This window comes from Oncorhynchus clarkii, chromosome 13 (genome assembly GCF_045791955.1).
Source record: "Oncorhynchus clarkii lewisi isolate Uvic-CL-2024 chromosome 13, UVic_Ocla_1.0, whole genome shotgun sequence".
NCBI lineage: Eukaryota > Metazoa > Chordata > Actinopteri > Salmoniformes > Salmonidae > Oncorhynchus > Oncorhynchus clarkii.
In genome coordinates, this window is record NC_092159.1 from 31260999 (window position 1) to 31287151 (window position 26153).

The 26153-nt window shown below is 42.2% G+C and overlaps 2 protein-coding genes across 5 annotated transcripts in view; both read right to left on the minus strand.

Annotated features, from left to right (window-relative positions):
- LOC139364537 (signal-induced proliferation-associated 1-like protein 2) overlaps positions 1-26153 on the minus strand; it is a 112342-nt gene that overhangs the window by 74887 nt on the left and 11302 nt on the right. The window lies entirely within an intron of this gene.
- LOC139423542 (RNA polymerase-associated protein LEO1-like) lies at positions 18201-25425 on the minus strand. The gene is made up of 2 exons (XM_071175139.1): positions 25256-25425; positions 18201-18699 (listed from the first exon to the last, which is right to left on the minus strand). Exons 1-2 carry the CDS (start codon positions 25423-25425, stop codon positions 18201-18203), a joined length of 669 nt encoding a protein of 222 aa, XP_071031240.1.

A 26153-nucleotide genomic window follows, 5' to 3' on the forward strand; every position in this document is an offset into this window, starting at 1 on the left:
CATACATGCGTACGTTTGATTTTGATTTCCTGAAGCAGAGACAAATCAGTGTGTGTTTACTTTAAAATGACTACTCCCTCAAGAAGGCAGGTTGGTTGGGGGGTGGGAGAGGTTGGTCAGCCATCGAGAACACTGTGTGGCTGTTTAGTTGTGGGGCTGTAGCTAGTGAAGAGGGGCAGCGGTGGTAGTGGTAGGTGGGCCAAATGAAGGTATGGAGAAAGGCCATAAATAAACAAAAAGAGAGGAAATGCAGACATCAAGGAACTGAATGTAAACACTGGTGGCTCTGCAGGAGCTAAATGAAAGACGGACCCCTGGGAAGATCCCAGGGAGGCACATATGGGTGGGTTGTGGGGAGGATAGTGCATCTGGACATTAACATTGGTTTTGTTATTGTTGTGGCTATTTCCTCTTCTGCTGGTCTCTCTGTTTACTATATAAAACAGGCCAGCTAACTTTTCTAATATTTTTTAAATAATTTGAAATGGGTATGGTTTAATCGACGTAACAAAAAAAAACACAAAATAAGTTGTTTAACTGACTTTGTCAGACATAACCTAGGTACAGCAGATCCATTTATTGTATGGGACACTTAAAATGTGCCTTTAGAGGCCATGCAAAACAAAAGCAATTTAGATTAAGAGTCGATATTAACAAAGGAAATTGAAGGACTAACAGTACAGTTAGATAGCAATAACAACTGTACCATAGCGACACAGAATACGTTAGAGGAAAAACAAAAAGAAATGGAGGAACTTATTCAAGATAAGATACAGTGCAATATATTATAAAAATAAAGCGAACTGGATGGAATATGGGGAAAAATGCACCAAAATCTTTTTCAATCTTCATTATAGAAATGCTACCAAATTGTTTTTATTGAAACTTGTTAAAAATGGAGTCACGCATGATTCACCGAATTATATTTTGAAAGAGGAAGTAAAGTACTTTAAGAATAGATTTTCGTTTCAGTCTCCTCCATCTCCACTAACCAATGCTAATTGTATGGATTTTTTCCTAATAATAATGTAAAATTCACATGAGTCTTTCTGTACAGATGTTAAAGCCAAATTACAGAGGAGGAACTTCTTGATGCAATTAAAGCCTTTAAGGCTGTGGAAACTCCAGGGCTGGATGGCATACCAGTGGAAGTATACCAAACTTTTTTTGATATACACAGAGGACCACTATTAGCATGTTTTAACCACTCCCATATAATGGTAGATTATCAGACACGCAAAAGAAGGTCTGATATCATTATTACTGAAACAGGACCCAAGTGGTATATATAAATATCCAATCCATAAAAAAAATTGGAGGCCTCTTACACTTCAGTGTTCTGATGCAAAAATCCTAGCAAAATGCTTGGCGCATAGAATTTAAAAAGTCAAATATTATTCATCCTAATCAGACAGTTTTTTACATGGAAGATACATTGGAGATAATATAAGACAAGTACGGGAAACAATAGAATACTATGAAATATCGGGGACACCAGGTCTGGTTTTCATAGCCGATTTTGAAAAGGCTATTGATAAAGTACGACTGGAGTTTATATATAAATGCCTAGAATATTTCAATTTTGGGGAATCTCTTATAAAATGGGTTAAGTTATGTATAGTAACCCTAGGCGTAAAATAGTAAATAATTGCTACATCTCAGAAAGTTTTAAACTGTCAAGAGGCGTAAAACAAGGTTGTCCACTATCGGCATATCTATTTATTATCGTCATCGAAATCTTAGCTATTAAAATGAGATCCAACAATAATATTAAGGGATTAGAAATCCAGGGCTTAAAAACTAAGATGTCATTGTACGCTGATGATTCATGTTTTCTTTTAAAACCACAATTAGAATCCTTCCACAGCCTCAGAAGATCAAGCTCGTTTTCGGTCACATGTCCAGGAATGGCTGAAGAATTGCAATATTTGCCTAGAACTAAACGCTGCAGATAGCAATACTGGGTGATTTGAAAAGCCATAGTCAATCAATCAATAATATAATAACTATTTTAGCAAAACTGTTTACCTTTAATTTACAATCTGCAGAAGCTATAAGAATAGAAAGGATCAGAACTTTTGTGAAGCATCACAGCAATGTTGAAAAATGTATGGCAAATAGAAATCCAAAGAGGATGGTGTTGGGAGACAGATGGGTGGGGTTGAATGGAGCTGAAGGGTGGGACTAATAACAAGATAACCAATGTAAAACATACAGGGTCTGTAAAATGTATATAGTTTTAGAAATATTGTTAAATGGCACAGTTACAAGTGGAGATCAAACTGGATGGACATCAGAAAAAGAGGATGGACTAAAAACAAACAAGATATAACTATTGTAAAATAGATTGTTTGTAAAATGTGTATAAGATGTATGGACTGAAGGTAGAAGCCTGAGTGTTGTTGTTTATTAGTTTGCTCCAATTGGGGGAAGGGTGGTGGGGTTTGCGGTGAATAATAAAGGTATATTCAAAAAAAATGTATGTATATGAATGTTTATGTATGCAAATGTATGGGCATATACAGTCTGGAGAACAAGTATTTGATAACTTGCAAAATTGGCAGTGTTTCCTACTTACAAAGCATGTAAGAGGTCTGTAATTTTTATCATAGGTACACTTCAACTGTGAGAGACGGAATCTAAAACAGAAATCCAGAAAATCACATTGTATGATTTTTAAGTAATTAATTTGCATTTTATTGCATGACATAAGTATTTGATACATCAGAAAAGCAGAACTTAATATTTTTTACAGAAACCTTTGTTTGAAATTACAAAGATCATACGTTTCCTGTAGATCTTGACCAGGTTTGCACACACTGTAGCAGGGATTTTGGCCCACTCCTCCATAGACCACCTCCAGATCCTTCAGGTTTCGGGGCCGTCGCTGGGCAATCCCTCCAAAGATTTTCTATTGGGTTCAGGTCTGGAGACTGGCTAGGCCACTCCAGGACCTTGAGATGCTTCTTACGGAGGCACTCTTTAGTTGCCCTGGCTTTGTGTTTCGGGTCGTTGTCATGCTGGAATGCTCTTACTGAGGGAAGGAGGTTGTTGGCCAAGATCTCTCAATACATGGCCCCATCCATCCTCCCCTCAATACGGTGCAGTCGTCCTGCCCCCTTTGCAGTAAAGCATCCCCAAAGAATGATGTTTCCACCTCCATGCTTCACAGTTGGGATGGTGTTCTTGGGGTTGTACTCATCCTTCTTCTTCCTCCAAACACGGCGAGTGGAGTTTAGACCAAAAAGCTCTATTTTTGTCTCATCAGACCACATGACCTTCTCCCATTCCTCCTCTGAATCATCCAGATGGTCATTGGCAAACTTCAGACGGGCCTGGACATGCGCTGGCTTAAGCAGGGGACCTTACCTGCGCTGCAGGATTTTAATCCATGACGGCGTAGTGTGTTACTAATGGTTTTCTTTGAGACTGTGGTCCCAGCTCTCTTCAGGTCATTGACCAGGTCCTGCCGTGTAGTTCTGGGCTGATCCCTCACCTTCCTCATGATCATTGATGCCCCACGAGGAGAGATCTTGCATGGAGCCCCAGACCGAGGGTGATTGACCGTCATCTTGAACTTCTTACATTTTCTAGTAATTGCGCCAACAGTTGTTGCCTTCTCACCAAGCTGCTTGCCTATTGTCCTGTAGCCCATCCCAGCCTTGTACAGGTCTACAATTTTATCCCTGATGTCCTTACACAGCTCTCTGGTCTTGGCCATTGTGGGGAGATTGGAATCTGTTTGATTGAGTGTGTGGACAGGTGTCTTTTATACAGGTAACGAGTTCAAACAGGTGCAGTTAATACAGCTACTGAGTGGAGAACAGGAGGGCTTCTTAAAGAAAAACTAACAGGTCTGCGAGATCTGGAATTCTTACTGGTTGGTAGGTGATCAAATACTTATGTCATGCAATAAAATGCAAATAAATTACTTAAAAATCATACAATGTGATTTTCTAGATTTTTGTTTTAGATTAGAAAACCTGCAAAATTGGCAGTGTATCAAATACTTGTTCTCCCCACTGTATATACACAGTATATCACACAAGTGAGTACACCCCTCACATTTTTGTAAATATTTGAGTGTATCTTTTCATGTGACAACACTGAAGAAATTACACTTTGCTACAATGTAAAGTAGTGAGTGTACAGCTTGTATAACAGTGTAAATTTGCTGTCCCCTCAAAATAACTCAACACACAGCCATTAACGTCTAAACCGCTGGCAACAAAAGTGAGTACACGACTAAGTGAAAATGTCCAAATTGGGCCCAAAGTGTCAATATTTTGTGTGGCAACCATCTCCATCCAGCACTGCCTTAACCCTCTTGGGCATGGAGTTCCCCAGAGCTTCACAGGTTGCCACTGGAGTCCTCTTCCACTCCTCCATGACCACATCACGGAGCTGGTGGATGTTAGAGACCTAACGGCTGTGTGTTGAGGTATTTTGAGGGGACAGCAAATTTACACTGTTATACAAGCTGCACACTCACTACTTTACATTGTAGCAAAGTGTCATTTCTTCAGTGTTGTCACATTTAAAGATATACTCATATTTACAAAAATGTGAGGGGTGTACTCACTTTTGTGATATACTGTATATAAAAAATATCAAAACTATATATATTTACCCCAAAAATATATGGGGGATTGGGAATGAGAATTGCAGAGAATTGCATTGATGGAAGCAACAATTTTGCCGCAATATTAAGCTGATCCACCCCAAAAAATAAAACATGTTTAGATTTAGATTTATTAACCAGAAAATCTAGTTATATATGGTTGTTTATGAAAGTTAGCTGGCTGAAGCAGTGATCCTGCTTTGTAGTATACCCCTCAGCACCTACCCTGAGCTACTTGAAATCATGGTAGCATTGAGTAAATATGCCTTTACCCCAATAGCCACATAAAATCACAAACTAATGGTCTTGGGTACTGGAGATATACAAAATAGACCCCCCTCACATGGATGCTTTTAGTGTAAAAAATAACGTGTGTACATGTAGTAGCTTTTTTTTTATGGCAAGCTGTTACTGAATTAGGCCCATTTGGTCTGTGATGAGTGAGATGAGAAGTAAAGAAGGAGATAGTTGACTGTGTCAGTACATCCAGTATATTCAAGTGATTAAGTGAAATATTTTTTCTAACAATCTGAAAAATCAATTTTCATATCACTACTCCCCGGTGGGCAAAACTGGGCTGTGCTGGCTGAAATGACGCAGTTACAGGTTCTATGTTTATTGGATTCTCACAGTGGTTGCTCTTCCATATCCTAAACGTATATGGTATAGCTATCCAGGTTGGAGTATGAAGTACTGTATCATTACTTTCAATCAGCCTATGTCAGCAATCTCTAGCAGTTTTTTTGGCAAACCAAGTGGTCAACGTTAAGGGCTGCCAATAAAGCTCTCGTTGAGTTTTTTTGAAAGTGGGATGGCCATGCTCTGGCTCTGCTGACTGGCCCAGTTGACTTGGATCAGCTGTTCAAATAAATCAATGCCAGAACGCACCAGAAGCCCTTTTCAACCTGTGAACCTACCCCCCAGCCAACAGAACCCTTCACAGCTGAGCTCTAGGCAGGCTGCCACATGGAACCAAGATATGGGGTTTTTGTTTGCATAGATAAAGCACTGATGACATCTTTAAACAAGTTATGGGATTTATGGGAACTGTATGTTGGGCTGTTGTTTGATATAGCAACATGGTGCTCCAGGCTCGATCACATCGAGCCCACGCAAGGAGCTCCAGCTGAGATGGAACTGCTGGACTAGGACAATGTTGACTTTTGTTTGTTTCATTTAGGGGGTCTGACATTTTGTTCAACTCCCCCATCTGGACTTCTCATGCTGGGAAACACTCCCACGTTGTTCTCCTTCTTTCCCTTAAGAGCAAGCCTTGGAATTCGGGGGCAATTAAGTGTGCCAAGGCTCAGTTATTCTAATTTCTAACTTTTAAAGTAATACCTACCATATGCCTTGCAGCATGCAACAATGCCACTCTTCGAGGCTAAGGACCAAGCGGGGATGTGACTGTGTCATTACCAAACAACTTGGGACGAGTTTCCTACATATAGCACAAGGATGGGTTGCTGTGTCTATCTATAAAAAGGCTCAAAAGGCTCATGCTCCTCCATGCATTCCCCTTTTCTTTTTTGTTAACTTCAGCATACGAAACACTGAACCCAAACTCAGTCTTGGAGGGCCACTATGGAAGCACTAGACTCTTCAAGAGATGTCTTAAATGTATGCAAATCGTTGGGGAAAAAATGACAAAATCAAGAGCATAATTTTTAAAATATGAGTTGAAGACAAGACCAGCATATACAGCAGTCTCTCAGAACCAGGTTGAGAGGGAAAAGGCCATGTTTGTGAAGGGGACATGGTCTGGAATGAGACTGAGTAAATGGACAACAGGTGAGCCTAAAGATGCAGATTAAAAGGTGCGCAGGTTAGTCAGGCATTGTTTGGAAAGGACCAGTGCTCGAGATAAGACTGTTTACTGTGTCACTGCATCCTACCACTCGTCTTACAGACAAAAGCGAGGAAAACAGTAGTAGGACCTCGTCATCACCAAACAGTACAGCTGCAACACCAATATGATGTTAACAGCATACACAGGCCTGTGGACAAATGTCTCTGCGTGATGGTAACTGTTAGCTGAGTAACAAGAAACACAAAAGAAATGGGTCAGCCCTCGGTTCATGACATCAGTTGTTTTTTTCACCTTTATTTAACCAGGTAGGCCAGTTGAGAACAAGTTCTCATTTACAACGGCGACCGAGACAAGATAAAGCAAAGCAGTGCGACAAAAACAACAGAGTTACACATGGGATAAACAAACGTACAGTCAATAACACAATAGACAAATCTATGTACAGTGTGTGCAAATGTAGTAAGATTAGGGAGGTAAAAGGCCATAAAATAGGCCATAAAGGCAAAATAATTAGCATTTTTTATTGTATCTTTATTTAAATAGGCAAGTCGGTTAAGAACAAATTCTTATTTTCAGTGACGGCCTAGGAACAGTGGGTTAACTGCCTGTTCAGGGGAAGAACGACAGATTTGTACCTTGTCAGCTCGGGGGTTTGAACTTGCAACCTTCCGGTTACTAGTCCAACGTTCTAACGACTAGGCTACCCTGCCGCCGCAATTAACATGGATTGATAGATGTGCAGATGATGATGTGCAAGTAGAGATACTGTGGTGCAGAAGAGCAACAAAAAAAATAACAATATGGGGATGCGGTAGTTGGGTGGGCTATTTACAGATGGGCTGTGTACAGGTGCAGTGATCGGTAAGCTGCTCTGACAGCTAATGCTTAAAGTTATTGAGGGAGATAAGTCTCCAGCTTCAGTCATTTTTGCAATTTGTTCCAGTCTTTGGCAGCAGAGAACTGGAAGGAAAGTCGGCCAAAGGGGTGTTGGCTTTGGGGATGACCAGTGAAATATACCTGCTGGAGCGCGTGCTATGGGTGGGTGTTGCTATGGTGACTAGTGAGCTGAGATAAGGCGGGGCTTTACCTAGCAAAGACTTATAGATGACATGGACCAGTGGGTTTGGCGACAAATATGTAGCGAGGGCCAGCCAACGAGAGCATACAGGTTGCAGAGGTTGGTGGCATATGGGGCTTTGGTGATAAAACAGATGGCACTGTGATAGACTACATCCAGTTTGCTGAGTAGAGTGCTGGAGGCTATTTTGTAAATGTCATCGCCGAAGTCAAGGATTGTCAGTTTTACGAGGGTTGCCACTCATAACTCGGCTGGTTTTGGGCTCTTCCAACTTGTTGCTGTTGCAGACACTTTGAATCTGGGCACATAGGAGGGTGTGAACAAAACACAGAAGGACAAGCCATGTGCACGCACACAGCCTTGGTGTTCTCTTTCATTTCTATATTAATTTTATCAAATCAAATGTATTCGGCACATGACAAATAACAACAGGTGTAGACCTTGAAATGCTTACTTACAAGCCCTTAACCAACAATGCAGTAGAGAAAATTACCTGAAAATAAAAGTAACAAATAATTAAGAGTAGCAGTAAAATAACAATACCGAGGCTATATACAGGGAGAACCATGTGCAGGGCACCGGTTAGACAAGATAATATATACATGTGGGTAGAGTTATTGAAGTGACTAAGCGTAGATAATAACAGAGTAGCAGCAGCGTAGAGGAGGGGGGGTGCAAGTAGTCTAGGTAGCCATTTGATTAGATGTTCAATAGTCTTAAGGCTTGGGGGTAGAAGCTGTTAGAAGCTTTAAGGACCTAGAATTTGAGAACAGTTTATGACTAGGGTGGCTGGATTCTTTTACAATTTTTAGGGCCTTCCTCTGACACCGCCTGGTATAGAGGTCCTGGATGGCAGGAGGTTTGGCCCCAGTGATGTACTGGACCGCAAGACACTACCCTCTGTAGTGTCTTGCGGTCTGAGGCTGAGCAGTTGCCAAACCAGGCAGTGATGCAACCAGTCAGGCAGTGATGCAACCATCACCATGCTCTCAAAGGTGCAGCTGTAGAAACTTTTGAGGATCTGAGGACTCAGGAGACTGAAAGGATTTGGCATGAGGGGGAATAGGTTTTGTGGTGCCCTCTTCACGACTGTCTTGGTGTGCTTGGACCATGTTAGTATGTTGGTGATGTGGACACCAAGGAACTTGAAGCTCTCAACCTGCTCCACTATAGCCCCGTCGATGAGATTGGGGGCGTGCTCAGTCCTCCTTTTCCTGGTCCACAATCATCTCCTTAGTTTTGATCACGTTCTTGTCCCGGCACCACACGGCCAGGTCTCTGACCTCATCCCTATAGGCTGTCTCGTTGTTGGTGATCCTCTCATACATGTTTCAGTGTTACTTGCCTTGAAGCGAGCATAGAAGTAATTTAGCTCATCTGGTAGGCTCGGGTCACTGGGCAGCTCTCAGCTGTTTTTCTCTTTGTCGTCTAATAGTTTGCAAGCCCTGCCACATTTGGCGAGAGTCGGAGCCGGTGTAGTACGATTTGATCTTAGTCCAGTATTGACGCTTTGCCTAGTTGGTGGTTCGTCGGAGGCCATAGCAGGATTTCTTGTAAGCTTCCGGATTAGAGTCCCGCTCCTTGAAAGCGGCAGCTCTACCCTTTAGCTCAGTGTGGATGTTGAATGTAATCCATGGCTTCTGGTTGGGGTATGTACGTACATTCACTGTGGGGACAACGTCATCGATGCACTTATTAATGAAGCCAGTAACTGATGTGGTGTACTCCAATGCCACTGGAAGAATCCCGGAAGATATTCCAGTCTGTGCTAGCAAAACAGTCCTGTAGTTTAGCATCTGCATCATCTGAACACTTTTTTTATTGACCGAGTCACTGCTGCTTCCTGCTTAAATTATTTGTATGTAAACAGGAATCAGGAGGATAGAATTATGGTCAGATTTGCCAAATGGAGGGCGAGCTTTGTACACATCTCTGTGTGTTGAGTAAAGGTGGTCTAGAGTTGTTTTCCCTCTGGTGCACATTTAACATGCTGATAGAAATGAGGTAAAACAGATTTAAGTTTCTCTGTATTAAAGTCTCCGGCCACTAGGAGCGCCGCTTCTGGCTGAGCGTTTTCCTGTTTTCTTTTGGTGTTATACAGCTCATTGAGTGCGGTCTTAGTGCCAGCATCAGTCTGTGGTGGTATGTAGACAGCTAAGAAGATTGTATGAAAACTCTCTTAGTAGATAGTGTGGTCTACAGCTTATCATGAGATACTCCATGAGACTTCCTTAGATATCGTGCACCAGCTTTTGTTTACAAATATACATAGACCGCCACCCCTTGTCTTACCAGAGGCTGCTGTTCTATCCTGCCGATGCAGTGTGTAACCCTGCCAGCTGTATGTTAATCATGTTATTGTTCAGCCACGACTCAGTGAAACATAAGATATTACAGTTAATGTCCTGTTGGTAGGATATATGTGCTTTTAGTTCGTCCAATGTATTATCCAGCGATTGTACGTTGGCCAGGATGGCAAAGGCAGATTAGCCAATTGTCGGCGGATCCTCACAAGGCATCCCGATTTCTTCCGACATATCTCTTCAGTCTTTTTCTCCTGCGACTTAACCTCGCCGGGTGTCTGGAGTAAATCCTTCTCGTCCGATTCATTAAAGAAAATGAATCGGACGAGATTATTCGTCCAGTTCAAGGTGAGTAATCTCTGTTCTGATTTACAGAAGCTCTTTCCAGTCATAAGAGACAGTAGCAGCAGCATTATGTACAAAATAAGTTACAATTGTTTGTTTTTTAAAACTAAACAAAATGGCACGGTTGGTTAAGAGCCCATGAAATGGCAGCCATGGCTCTCCGGCGCCAGTGCTAAGGGCAGTGCTATGTCCAATGGCAATGGTAGCAGAGACAGAGTAGGAGAGTGAAACAAGGACAGTTTTTCGCAAGCCTATTTTCCCGCCAGGATTTCCCCATAGAGCTTGAGGAAAGCAGTCTGTTGCATTGTCTGTTGACAAAAAAATGAACCCCATTGGGTGGAAGCGAGGAGGAATCATCATCATTCATTCTGGAATGCTAATGAAAAAGAAAACGAGGGAAAGAGAAGCGGTAACTGAAGTCTCCTATGAATATGAAAAAGGAGAAGGAAAAAAAACAGAGCAGCAGGTAGCTTGATTGCATTTCAGTCGCTCTGCTTCTCTTGAATGAAGTCAAGTCAGTCATCCCATATCGGGCTATAGCTAGGCCTAGTTGTCGAACAATAACACCTTTAAGTACATCCATCCACCCCCAAATTTCGACCATCTGGTGACAGAAGGAGCACTGAACAGAGAGCTAGTGAGACTCCCCTCACACCCTACTGTGAGAGGGATGGGATGTGTAGCTAGCTATCCCCGGGTGTCCTTCCCTGAACAAATGCCCACACTCTCCAACTGCCGAACTGATTGGGAGGCATTAGCATGTGTATAGAGAAAAGGGACACCATGACATTCAGTTTATCAGGACGGCAGATACATCCTGATTGTGTCGCCCCAAAATAACCCCGGTCTACGTTGCAACACCCCCAACTTCTGAGGGACTGAAAGGGTCTTTAGAGGGGGGGCAACGGGATTGAAGAAGGGCCTTTCAACGTATTCTGGGGGGACACAATAAAAGAACGGAGCCCCTTTAAGTTCTGGAGGTTCAAAAAGAAAAATGCAAAGGAGGCAAAGGATCGGGTGCTTTCAGAGCCTCCAATAGGACCTTCTCTGGGCTGCATATTTTTTGACTTCCTGTGGATTGCAGCGAAAGAATAGGACAAAGGTATGGAGGGAGAGTGATTTTTCATAGAGATCAGAATGTACAATTCAGTCTCGATTTCGGCCTGTGTGTATGGGTATACATGCGGGTCTGTACATGCATGCGTGTCTGCATCTGCACTCAATTCATCTAACCACTCCCTTTCACTTGGGAGCTTGTTTTGAAAGCATTACCAAGTCTGACAAGATCATCTGGGATCAACCAAAGTCTAAGAGAAACATCCTCGACAAGAGCTTGATGCTTCTGCTTAATCCTTAAGTGCACCGCCACCAGTGCCTCTATTTAGACAGACTAGAGCGATCGGTCTCTAAGTCAATAAGTAACCCTTCCTAATCTCTTTTACACTGGTCTTAACTGTATAAACGTCTTACAATGCAGGGTTTGATGCCGAGTGCTTGATTCTGTGTGAAAACGTCTGCCTGGTGCAACCTAAACAGGCAAAAATAGAAATCTTGTTCGGTTTGTTTAGACTCTAGGGTGGGGGGCTCTAAATAATGCTAATTTAATAATTATCCGACATGTTTAAAATGCAGTGGTATGTATTTACAGTGGTAAATATGAAAACAAATACCCCCACCTCTCAGTCATGGTTTAAACCATATTTGTATGTGGTGGCGTTGTCCAATCAGTAGTGCTGAATTTCGGCCACAGCTGAGCTCCTTTACACAGTTTCCTGTGTACTTCCTCCTTTTTCGCCCATTTGTTTGCAATGTGTCCTTAAAAAAAAATGCCTATGATTTTATTCCAAAGCATTAGATTTATCCTTTGATATATCATTGTTTGCTTTTGTCAGTCAGCTGTTAAGAGTGCTCATTGCTTTGTGTTTCAGGTGTACTCCGTGCCCAAAAGTAGATTTGTTTAAATAAATATTTGTTTTCTTTCAGCTGATGGTTGACAATATCACTAGACAACTAGCCAAAAGCTGGACACCAATGCGCATCCAATCCATCCAACAAGTATACGTTAATTACAGTAGGCGTACAGTTAACTCTTTCGGTTAGAAGCATTCGATTTCGCAATGGCATAGGCCTAAATTATTTTGGATTTGTGTACACGAGAACTGTTTTCATGGTGAAACATTATGTAGGCATAGTTACACATACAGGACATTTTCCGAGACCTCTAAGATCAATGATTCATACAGGGTTTAAGTTCAATTGTTAAATGCTTAATAATGACAAATAACACTGTCAAAATTGTAATTAATGTAAGGAACGGTAGTGTTTTATGTCACACAATCTGTAAAGACTCCAAGCATTAATACATTAAGCACTATTTATTTTTACCAGTACACACTGGCTACCAGTAGTCCTATTTGAAGAAGTTCACAGTAATACACATTGTAGCCTTGTTTAGTAAGTTGATCGTGTGTGTTACGGTGACCATCACGTTTTCCCCAGGACAGTTTGACGTATTTTAGGTGTCCCGACTTATCAGACCACAAAAAAAAAAAAGAGTCAATTTGTCTATTAATGTAACAGATGTCCATTTACAGTCATAAAATGGTGCAAGTATACACGCAGTTTGTATACTGGAATTATTTTAGAGTGGATGAACATGCACAGGTAGCCTACTTTTTTAATTGATTTGTTTGACAGTCAGATGAAAATATCATGACTGATTGTGTTCATGCCAGAATAAAAAGGTCATTCATTTTTACTGTTTAAATTAGGTGTTGATTATTAGGCTCAGACCACCCCCCACCCTCCCCAATGTCACGGTGTATTTCGCACTCTGCTTAGGGGTCACACGTGACACCAAAGGTCGGAGTCCAGGAGCTGACGCAATATTAAAACTAGCGTTAATGTTACTTATCGTTTCAGAGTGTATCAAAACGCCACACAACAATGGTTTAAGCATCAGAAAAACGTCAATGAAAGGCAGTCCCAGTGGTTACAATTGTATGATTACTTTGTCAGTCTTTTGCTCAATCACGCAACAGCAGAATGCGTGAAAAGCCTAGAAGGCTTGTCTCATCAAAACCCATTTTGGTTGAGGGTAAGACACCTCTCTCATTGGTCGTAAAATATGTGGTTCCCATGATACTAATCCATATTTAACACAAACACGAATCACCAGCGGTTGTTCTCCACACCCCATTGAAAACTTTCTAACAGACAAGTCTGTATTTTTAAAATAGATCTCTGTGGGTGAGACAGAGGAGGTGTGTGTGTGTGTGTTCGGGGGGGGACTGCCAGCGTTTCAGTCTGGTGGAGTGCTGTAGATCACTGCCTCCCATATCAGACAGCTGTCAATTATGTGTTGTCTGTGGGCAGAGAGAGGACAAGAGACAGAAATAAGAACGAGTGAGGCCGAAATGGACCGAGGCAAAGTAAAGAGAAGGAAAGCAATATGAGTGGGAGTGATAAAGATGGACAGAGGGAGAAAAAGTAATATGGGGAATAATAAGAGGGGGAGGGATTCAAATGGGAGACCGAATGACAGACATGGAAGGAGAGAGAGAACAGGAGAAAGACAGTCTTTGGATCAACCCTTTGTCTCCTAACACCAAACAGATCCTAACACATATATGGACACGTTCACTCTGCAGCCACAACAACCAGAGACTAACACAAGACCCGAATGACCCCAGATTGTTTATCAACATACACTACATACATTACACCGGTCCAGCTGACACTTGGCATTGCGCATGGTAATCTTAGGCTTGTGAGTGGCTGCTCAGCCATGGAAACCTATTTCATGAATCTCCCGACAAACCGTTATTGTGCTGACATTGCGTCCATAGGAAGTTGTCACTCAATAGTGAGTGTTGCAACAGAGGACAGATGATTGTTACACTCAGCTCTTCAGCACTCGATGGTCCCATTCTGTGAGCTTGTGTGGCCTACCACTTCGCAGCTGAGTCGTTGTTGCTCCAAGACGTTTCCACTTCACAATAACCGGACTTACGGTTGACCGGGGCAGCTCTAGCAGGGCATACATTTGATAAACTGACTTGTTGGAAAGGTGGCATCCTAAGACGGTGCCATGTTGAAAGTTAATGAGCTTTTAAGGAAGGCCATTTTCCTGCTAATGTTTGTCTGTGGAGAATGCATGGCTGTGTACTCAATTTTATACACCTGTCAGCAAATGGGTGTGACTGAAATAGCCAAGTCCACTAATTTGAAGGTGTCCACATACGTTTGTGTATATAGTACAGTTTCCATTTGAAAGAGGGCGTGGCAATGTAACTGTGTGTCAGTGATGTTAATGGACAAAGCCATCAATCACGGGACACCATTCATTTCTATGTGAAGCAAACCAAATTAAAATCGGTTAAGATGGCATCTCATGGAAACATAACATGAGCAGTTTGAGCTACTCCAGAAAGTGAGGTTGCAGACTTGCTCTGCGTTTCCCCTTCTCATTGAGTAACTCAAGGCCGACCAGGGTACTGCAGGGCGCCATTACAAACTCAATTATCCTCATAACTTCTGTGTGCGTTCGGAAAGGATTCAGACCCATGATCTATTTCCACATTTTGTTACGTTACAGCCTTATTCTAAAATTGATCAAATAAAAATAAAAAACATTCAATCTACATACAATACCCCATAATGACAAATCGAAAACAGGTTTAGAAATGTGTGCAAATGTATTCAAAATACATGTAAATGCCTTATTTACATACAGTGGCATGAAAAAGTATGTGAACCCTCTGGAAATACCTTGATTTCTGCATAAATTGGTCACAACAATAGACAAACAGTCTGCTTATACTAATAACACACCAACAATTATATGTTTTCATGCATTTATTGAACACACCGTGTAAACATTCACAGTGCAGGGTGGGAGAAGTATGTGAACCCTTGGATTTTATAACTGGTTGATCCTCCTTTGGCAGCAATAACCTCTACCGAACATTTTCTGTTGTTGCGGATCAGATCTGCACAACAGTCAGGAGGAATTTGACCATTCTTCATTACAAAACTGTTTCATTTCAGCAAAACTGATCTTCAATTGGCGGGCAGATAACCTTACATTCTGCTGTCTTGATAAACTTGGGAATTCATTTTTCCGTCGATGATAGCAAGCTGTCCAGACCCTGAGGCAGCAAAGCAGCCCCAAACCATGACGCTCCCTCCAACCATACTTCACAGTTGGGATGATGTTGGTGTGCTGTGCCTTTTTTCTCAACAGACAGTGTAGTGTGTTCCTTCCAAACAAAGTTCACATCAAGCATAGTTCACATCAGGCAATGCTTCTTGTGAATAGCAAACTCACATTTTGTGAGTGTTTTTTTATAGGTCAAGGCAGCTCTAACCAACATCTCCAATCTCATCTCATTGACTGAACTCCAGGTTAGCCGACTCCTGACTCCAATTAACTTTTGAAGAAGTCATTAGCCTAGGGGTTCGCATACATTTTCCAACATACACTGTGAATGTTTAAATTATGTATTCAATATAGACAAGACAAATACAATAATGTGTGTGTTATTAGTTTAAGCACACTATGTCTATTGTTGTGACTCAGATGAAGATCAGATCAATTTGATGACCAATTTATGCAGAAGTCCAGGTAATTCCAAAGGGTTCACATACTTTTTCTTGCCACTAAGTATTAGGACCCTTTGCTATTAGACTCTAAATTGAGCTCAGGTGCGTTCTGTTTCCATTGATCATCCTTGAGATGTTTCTATAACTTGATTGGAGTCCACAAGTGGTAAATTAAATTGATTGAATATAATTTAGAAAAGGCACACACACCAGTCTACACAAGGTCCCAGTTCACAGTGCATGTCAGTGCAAAAACCAAGACGAGGTCAAAGGAATTGTCCGTAGAGGTCCAAGACAGGATTTTGTTTGGGCACATGGGGAAGGGTACCAAAACATTTCTGCAGCATTAAAAGGTCCCCCAAGAACACAGTGGCCCCCATCATTCTTAAAATGGAAGAAGTTTGGAACCACCAAGACTATCCCTAGAGCTGGCCGCCCGGCCATACTGAGCAATCGGGGGAGAAGGGCCTTGGTCAGGGAGGTGACTAAGAACCTGATGGTCAGTGACAGAGCTCTAGAGTTACTCTGAGAAGATGGGAAAACCTTCCAGAAGGACACCCAACTCTGCAGCACTCCATGAATCAGGCCTTTATGGTAGAGTGGCCAGACGTAAGCCACTCTTCAGTAAAAAGCACATGACAGCCCGCTTGGTTTGCCAAAAGGCACCTAAAGGACTCTCATACCATGAGAAACAAGATTGAACTCTTTGACCTGAATGCCAAGCATCATGTATGGAAGAAACCAGGCACTGCTCATCACTCTACGGTGAAGAATGGTGGTGGCAGCATCATACTGTGGGGATGTTTTTCAGCGGCTGGGACTCGGAGACTAGTCAGGATTGAGGGAAAGAGAAACAGAGCAAAGTACAAAGAGAACCTTGATGAAAACCTGCTCCGGAGTGCTCAGAACCTCAGACTGGGGTGAAGGTTCACCTTCCAATAGGACAACAACCCTAAGCACACAGCCAAGACAACGCAAGAGTGGCTTCGGGACAATTCAGTGTGGACCAGCCAGATCCCAGACTTTAACCCGATTGAACATCTCTGGAAATGGCTGTGAAGCATCATCCAACCTGACAAAGCTTGAGAGGATCTGCAGAGAAGAATGAGAGAGACTCCCCCTCAAATGTTTTTCCATTCACTATAACGGAGGTTCCTGTTGTTTTCTGCTAACAATACATGATGTACCGCTGTCGGCCTTAAACTGCCGTGGCTTCAATGAGAGGGGGCAGTCCTTCTCCCCTGTGTGCAGTTGGCCACCACGCAATGCAAACATTTTGCAATGGGAAAAAACGGTTTCTTATTGGACAAGTACAGGTCGTGCCTCCCTGTTTCAGTCTGTGTTATTCTGTTACCTAATGAATATGACCTAGTTACCCACCATTTGCAGAGGAAAGCAGTGCCAGCCACAAGTTGAGAGATCTGTTGGACTGGTGACCGAGTGTGATAGCAAAAATTCACATAAGTGAAATAGTGCAGGAAAGAGGGATGGGTAACAAAATTATTAGGCAATAATGGAATGGGGAAGAGAGTGGAAGTATATGAGGTAGAGATAAACCAAGAGAGATGGAGATTGTATGGTCACAGTGAGTATGTTTATGCCTCTCTTCTTCCGTCTCTAGGCAACAACCAACCAATTGGACTATTTTCTTCAGAGACAGCAACCGGTCGGCTGGGAAGGCGTGCACCGTATCATTGAAGAGGAATTTGATTGACAGAATGTGCCTCTCCGTTTGGCTTAAGGCCTGTTGGGAAAACATTTTAGAGGGGGATAGACTGTAATTTAAGGCTCTTTCAAGCCTGCATAAAGTGTGGCATTGCTTCAACACATCTGGTGGTTGGGTGTGTGTGTGTGGGAAAGAGTGGGAGTATTGGGGGGGAAGGGGGGTGGGGGTGGGGTTGGCAGGGGGGATAGCCAGCAGATGTTTCTACCACCTGACACTCCCATGTTAAAGAAGTGACGTGCCAACTGTTTTGCAGCCCGCTGTGCCAAAGTCAAAATTATACGAGTTTGTGGTCCACTTGAGTAAAAACAGGGCGTGTTGCATTTGTGTGAGAGTGTTAAAGGGGTAGTGAAGGGGGGAGGCGGCAGCTTGGTCCAACAAAATTACACACAAATGATCATAAACTTTGTAACTAGCTGAATTAAATGTTTTGCTCCAGAGACAGCATAACTGTCTAGTTGAATGTAGAGCAAGTTATTTCCATTCCTTTGTATGCTAGTGGAGGGGTATGGTATGTCCATTCATCATCTAGGGAAAGAAGAAACGGAGCAGTCTAACTTTACAAAGTCAACTGTAGGTTTCATCAACCAGGCTTGCTTTATCATCATCCAGGCTTGCTTTATCATCAACCAGGCTTGCTTTAATCATCATCATCATCATCATCCAGGCTTGTTTTATCATCATCCAGGCTTGCTTTATCATCATCCAGGCTTGCTTTAATCATCATCATCCAGGCTTGCCTTATCATCATTCAGGCTTGCTTTATCATCATCATCATCATCATCATCATCCAGGCTTGCTTTATCATCATCATTCCCCAGGCTTGGTTGATCATCATCATCATCATTCAGGCTTGCTTTATCATCATCATCATCATCCAGGCTTGCTTTATCATCATCCAGGCTTGCTGTATCATCCTCATCATCATCATCATCCAGGCTTGCTTTATCATAATCATCATCATCATCATCCAGGCTTGCTTTATCATCATCCAGGCTTGCTTTATCATCATCATTCCCCAGGCTTGGTTGATCATCATCATCATCCAGGCTTGCTTTATCATCATCCAGGCTTGCTTTATCATCATCCAGGCTTGCTTTATCATCATCCAGGCTTGCCTTATCATCCAGGCTTGCTTTATCATCATCATCATCATCCTCATCCAGGCTTGCTTTATCATCAACCAGGCTTGCTTTATCATTCAAATATCCTCTACTGTACAGTGATAATACAAATAAAACGCTTCATTTGTTTTCACGGACTCTCAAAGCTCCCATCCTAAATCCTATCTCACACACGCACAGGGTGCGAGCGAGGTTGGTTGCATGCAACGCTAACGACGTAAGCAATTTAGCTATCGCTAGCTTTAATTACAGTCTCTCCCCTCCGTGGAGCCAGAACACCTGCACTATGTAAGCTCTGAAGTGGATGGGAAGCTTGATGCTAATGACAGACAGACTGGGGGTTCTCTTGTGGTGGTTACAGCAGCGTATTAGACATTGCTGAATGACATTTAGGTCTCGCTGAGAGAGTACAGTCGGCCTTTGAAGGGACTGGAGCTTTCTTTAAGGCGAGACCCAAAGCATTTTAGTTGGTTGGCCTCCAAGCTCTAGCCTGTTCGCACGTTTGTCTGAGCTGTAGGCTGTGGACAAATTCTGTGGTGGTCGTCATGGCCATAGAAGTTGGCAAGGCAGCAAAAACGTAGTCTTTGTTTTTACAGGTCACACATGTACAAGAGTGGTGCGAAAATGGAAAGGGTGTTTTTTGCATATAGCAATGAGACACCCGCATAGAGTGGGTCACGGCCAGGGATCAGACATTACTGATGGCTACCCTGGAGCAATTAGGCATACGTGCCTTGCTCATGTGCAGATCAACAGATTTTTCACCTAGTCAGCTCAGGGATTCAAACTAGCAAACTTGCGGTTACTGGCCCAATGCTCTAACCGCTAGGCTATCTGCCGCCCTGAGATAGGGTGCAGAGTGAGACAGGGTGTGTGTGAGTCGTGTGTGAGTCACTGACTGGATTTTCAGAACTCCCTTTTACAGTGTTTGTTTTCCTGTTCCAGACTGATAGCAAAAGAGTACATCTGTACATGGTGAATTTGTACAGCCGAACAGATGATGTTTCTACAAACTGACCAGTGGCCATTGCTGTGTTTTCCACAAGCACATGGAGTAGCCAGCCAAATAGAAATAGTAACCAGCCAGGCTCCCCCGGGTTGGGGGGGGGTGATTTTCTTTGCAGAACAAGCTCTATTTTGGTGGCCTCTGGAACATTCAGGAAATGTGGGATGCGCGATATGTCGGTGAACATATCAGAATCGTCCAATACTAGCAAAAAATGCCAACATGGACCCGATGTCTAGTTTAACGCCGATGTGCAAAACTGATGTCAAAGCATACCTATATAAACGTCGGTACATTGAGGAATGACGCCACGTAAAATGTAGCTCTACGCGTGCAACACAGCATTCCTCACCTAGCCCATTGTCTGCTGTGTGGATCGAGCGGTCAACAAGTCGGGCAGTCATTTGAAAGAGTAAGAACATTTCAGCGAGACAACTCAAATTGGAAATCCATTAAAACCAAGATAATTGAATTCATTGCCCTTGACAATCAACCGTTCTCTGTTGTGGGTGATGTTGGCTTTTGCAGACTGATCGAACACCAGTACACACTACCAAGTGCGCTATTTTTCAGATGTTGCCCTACTGTAGTTACACAGTAATAGCGTCACTGCAATTAGCTTCATGACTGACATGTGGACCAGCAATATCGGCCCCATGAGCATGCTGAGTCTGACAGCACAGTGGGTCGTCGAGGATTTCGTACTGAGGAAAGTCGTATTGCATGATCATGAATATGCTGGTTGGCATACCGCTGCTGCCATTTCAGTGGCATTTGAGAACAGGTTTGAAGCATGAACACACTAGCTAGCTCCAATCAAACAACTGACTCAAAAAAATAAGCTCACCGACTGCTCCTGCAGCAGACGTGATACCCTGTCATGGCATTGAAACGCCTGCTCAACAAAACTGCCGACACAGGCTGTGAACAAGCGATTCGGTGACATTCTCGTTTTACTATGTCGCCACCATGCTAGATGCTATGTACAAGGACCACCACTTCGATACAGACAAGAAACCAGGGTTTACGTGAAATGTTACATACACAGCTGGACACGATGGAAACGGACACAGTGACAGTGCGCACCGAGAAAGAGAGTCCATGGACAGACAACTGAAACTGAACTGCTTGACATGTATGATGAAATCCTGGTTGAGAATGAAAAGACTGAACAAATTAACAACGAAACGGCACAGCAAGTAAATGAAAGAAATAGGTTTTGATTATGTTTTACTGGTAATGGGGACATACGTAAATGCCAACAAAATAACTTTTGGGTCAGTGTGGTGTGTGTGTGTAACCTTTAATACCCGCCCTCAAAAACCTGGCAGCCCGCCGCACCAATGTGTCAGAGGAAACCCCGTTCTACTTATTGTAGTGTGGGAATAAGCTTATGCCAGACTTAGCCTACGTTTAACCTCTCCCTTGTTAATTTCAAAGGATGTTCATGACCCAATTCATATAAATCATGTCAAATGAAACATTAATATTAACCCCTCCTACAGAATATGCTTTGGCAAGATTTTGAGTGATGCAAAGACTCCAGTGGTCATTCATAATTCATAGATTCACCAAACATCTTTATTATTATTAGTATTATTATTATGTGTTTCATTTTTCCTGGTAGATACTACTGGTTATGATTGCAGACAGAGCTCAGAGGAGTAGTAGAGAATGGATTTTTTGTTTGTTTGAATTTTACCCTCCCTTTCAACCCAATTTTGTGATCGTAACATGGTGTAACATATGTTCACAGATGAATTTGAATGTTTATGTTTCACGCATGGCTTTTCTTATGATCCTAACAATTTCCGTATGGATTTTCTTACGATCCTACTGATACAGGAGTCCTATCAATAGGTCGCTAGAAGATGCATATCTTTCGTTTTAGCGGGAGAAAGTATGGCGCGAGATACCTAACAAAGGTTGAACATCATAGGATGTTCATGTCAGTCACAGTGAGTGACAACAGTGAAACATTGCTGGTTTGAGTCTGCTGTCGATCCTACCTCTCTTTACCTGGGTGTGTTGTGTGCGCTGTGGTTACTTTAACATTTCTGCACTGAGCGTGATAAAATAAACATCTTTAATTGTTTTTTTAAAAGCTAATGATGTTCAGTGCTGTGAAAGTATTTTCCCCCTTTCTGATATTCTCTAATTGCATATTTGGTTTTTATACTGAATGTTCAGATCTTCAACCAAAACATAATATTAGACAAAGGGAACCGTAGTTTAAAAAATTAATAAACACACATTTTTTATTTTATTTACAGGAAGCATTTGGTTGCAGTCAAAGGTGGCACAAACAGTTATTTTTTATTTTACCATTATTTAACTAGGCAAGTCAGTTAAGAACAAATTCTTATTTTCAATGACGGCCTAGGAATAGTAGGTTAACTGCCTGTTCAGGGGCAGAACGACAGATTTGTACCTTGTCAGCTCGGGGGTTTGAACTTGCAACCTTCCGGTTACTAGTTACTACCACTAGGCTACCCTGCCGCCCCTTATTGAATGTAAGGGCGCAATTACTTTTTCACACAGGGCATTCGATATTGCATAACGTTGTTTATGACATAAGTATGTAATTGTTATTTGTTCACTGTTTCCCTTTATCTAATATTAGGTTTTGGTTGAAGATCTGATAACATTCAGTATCAAAAGAATCAGAAAGGGGGGAAATACTTTTTCACAACTCTGTATGTGATATTTTCGAAGATGTTGATATATGTCTAATGATCTTAATCCAAGTGTTGACAATGGAGTAGTCATCTACTGCTTTCTGTGTAGCAAAGCCCATGCTTAACACCTGTATTGCAAATAGCTTAGAAAATGCATCTTAAGAGGAAGCTTGATGCCAGACTCTTCTGTTTTTATATGATATTGTACAACAGCTGATGCAAGTAACACTGTAAAAGTGTGAACATTTGATCAGTGTTTTTTCCTCTAGTGATGCACCGATATGATGAAATTCGACAACATACGGTGATCGCTACATAAATAGTCATATTAAACATTCATGAAAATACAAGTGTCTCACTTGTTTCGAAAGCCTAGAATCTTGCTAATCCAACTGCGTTGTCAGATTTAAAAATGTTTTTACTGCAAAAGAATACGATGCAATTATCTGAAGATAGAGCCCCATTAAAACAACTATTTCAACCAGCACAGGCTTAACAAAATCACAAACTGCAATAAAATAAATAGTTTACCTTTGACGATCTTCCTCTGTTTGCAATCCCAATGCTCATTGTTACACAATGAATGGTCTTTTGTTTGATAAAATCAATTTTTATAGCCTATCACGAAACATTTTGTGAACCGCTTGTGTCGTGAATTCCGTCTCGTTCCTTTTTCGACGACACATTCAACACACTAAACGTGACTTTTCCAGTCATGTTTGGTTTCATTGCAATCAACTGGTTTGTTTGTAACACAACCAAACCTGATGGGTCATTTTGCGGGACGTATTGACTGAAAGAAACCGATTTGAAGACAACAAGTAATGACATCACTGTGCACCAATGATATGACCTCTGTTTTGTTGATTGACTGACTGTATTTTAACCCAATGACCACTGATCGTCTTGAAATCTAGCTGGGTAGATAGCCAACGAGCTGAGGTAAACGGCAATATGTAATGCTTATGTGTTGGAAGACCAACCCATGTAGTAAACTCCGGCGTAAAGAGGTTAATTCGCCATTGAAGATTCATACCGGAAGGAGCCACGCATGTTACGCACAGCATTGTTTTGGTAAAGCGCCTCTTCAGCTGTTTATATATCAATCAGTATGGTGACTAAGTCAGGGAAAGCTAAATCTAAGTCTAGATATACAGATGTACACACAATTTTAGAAATTGATCGGGAAAGTGAGACCGAGATTGTTGGAGGATGATTCATTTAGCGATTCCCAAATGGAGGAATATTTTTTGAACGGAGAGGACATCGTTTTGGACTGGTAAGTTTTTCTCATGCCAATGCCGTTGTTTGAAATTAATAATAGCCTATTTGAGGGGAGGGCAGGCCCACAACAATGGCCAAAGTAAAATGGAGACAGTAGATCTAGCTGCTCTGTCATAATATAAATGAGACAGTAGATCTAGCAGGTCTATAATAATATATTCAACCTTATGTTCCCTGTACTCTCTATATATCTGTTTATTATACCTGCTGATACAGGGCTCATATGTGAAACTATTCTAACTGAACATTTTCTTTCACAGTGACAATGACTCCGAATGGGATCCCCCAGTGCCAAGGTGTCCATCCCCCACTGAAGCTGGTTCATCCAGCTCCTGCCACAAGTGGTGTTCATCTGCCCAAATGTATTTCTGCAGGCATGGATGTGCCTTAGGGCCAAAAGGGCACAGCATGGAGGCGTCGCTGTGTTCTTTGCAAAATGAAGTCCCCCATCACCTGCACCACATGCTTGGTGACCCTCTGCTTTACAGCAGAAAGAGACTGCTATGGCACCTGGCATCAGCAGCACAATATTGTGTAGAGGACTGAGGGTCTTGTTATTTTGTAAATGTATATATTTTTTTCATGTTTTTTCTCCCCCCAATTTTTTTTGGGGGGGGGTGTGTTAGAATACCATTTTGGTATTTTGTATATAGTTATTCCATTCAAAATGTATAACTTCACCAATTTGGCCACTTGGGTACATTTGGGCTACTTGTGTGGGATACCTGGGTAAATGTCATATAGCACACTCATTTTGGAAGTTATCATTCTGAAACTTTGCACAAGTACTGTTGCCCTCTTGTGTTTTTCACTGAAGTTGTCCCCATCATCCTATCTGAATTTTTGTTTCGTCTTGTTCATTTTAAAGATGATGATACGACAATAAAAATGAACAAACGTATGGTTTTTTCATTGTATTATCTAAACCAGATATCTTGTGTTGTATTCTCCTACATTCAATTCACATTTACACACACCTCAGAGTGTTTTATTTCAAATGAAACAAATCCTTGGTCCTGGGCCTGAGCTACAGGAAGTTAGATTTGGGTATGTCTTCAGGCGGGAAATTGAAAAAATTAGGGGGGTAGCTGTAAGAGGTTGAAGCACGGTTTGGCGGGTCAAGTTTCGGAGGACGTATGACTCGACCTTCACCTCCCGACCCCGTTGGGGAGTTGCAGCGATGAGACAAGCTCGAAATTGGGGAGAAGGGGGGGGGGTAAAATTCAAAAAAAAAATTTAAAGGGAAAAGTGCAGTAGCAAGAAAAGTAGAGGTCAGATTGAGAGAGAACTGAGCATCTGAAAACAGAGAGAGAAATAAATCATTAGAGTGAGAGAAGACGCAGCAGACAGCCATTGAAAAAATAAAAAAGATTGAAAGAGTGAGGGTGAGAGGGAGAGAGCAGACTAAAAGCCTCAAGAGACGAAGAGCAGAAATAAGACAATGACAGAGGAAGAGTGGAGAGAGTGAGTGAGTGAGTGAGTGAATGCATGTTTAATGCCCCATTGGGTACATCAGAGCCCTTCCCCGACTGGAGGCGGTCACATCAGTAGATTCTAGGAAGCAGGTTTGGGAAGCCTCAACCAAGACAGATTGAACTACTACCCCCCCCCCCCCCCCCAAACTGTGCTCCTCCATCCCCCCATGTCCTCTCTACCTCTCCCTCCACCCTCCCCCTTACCCCCCCTTCTCTCCTCTACTCAGGGAAAAGCATGCAGGGGTGGGCGTGGGGCCTGTCTGCATCGAGGCTTCCTTCAGCAAACATGTCTCCAGGAGCAGTATGTCTAGTCTCTGAAGAGTCACCTTTGACCTCTCGAGTCTGCCAGAGCCAATGATCTCATGAAAAGACATGCCTTTTTAAAGGAGACAGGTACTCAGATAAAATGTGTATCCTGGGTTAGGAAAGAAAGAGGGGAAAAAAGCACACAAGTCTTTTGGGAAATGCTGACTTGTTATATAGAGCAGAATAGTTCAAGGCAGTGACGACTATAAGAATAAAATATTTCTCTGGTGTTATATTACTAGTTGAAATGCCTGTGTGTTTTGGAGCTACTCTGAAAGTGCACAATGAGTGCTGAGTAAGGGAAGATTAGTCAGCCCTACAAATTCCTGCGCCCACACCATATATAAACCAGATACCAAAACACAACAGTCTAGTAACAAACAGACATATGCCCGAACACCCACCTAACACATGATTTTCCAATTACGACAAACTCACACATTATGACCCAGTCATCCAACAACACATGGACCATATACACACACACGAAAACCCGGGCCCCATGAATGATATCAAAGAGTATTTCTGCCCATTATGGAGTGAATTTGAACAGCGCCACTGGCTCTTTCTGCGTTTTGACCTATGGCCTTTGAGTGTTCATGGCCGTATTGGCCAGAAATGTCCATTGAATAATCACGTATGAAGACACCATCATCCTAAATCCAAAAAGTCGTACTTTTGGGAGTGATTACTATTGCAAACTACGCAAAGGGCATGTTATCCGGTGATCACGGTCACTACCCATTATCTGCAGTTGCAACTAATTAAGCCTGTTGAAACTGCTCTCGGGTCCACG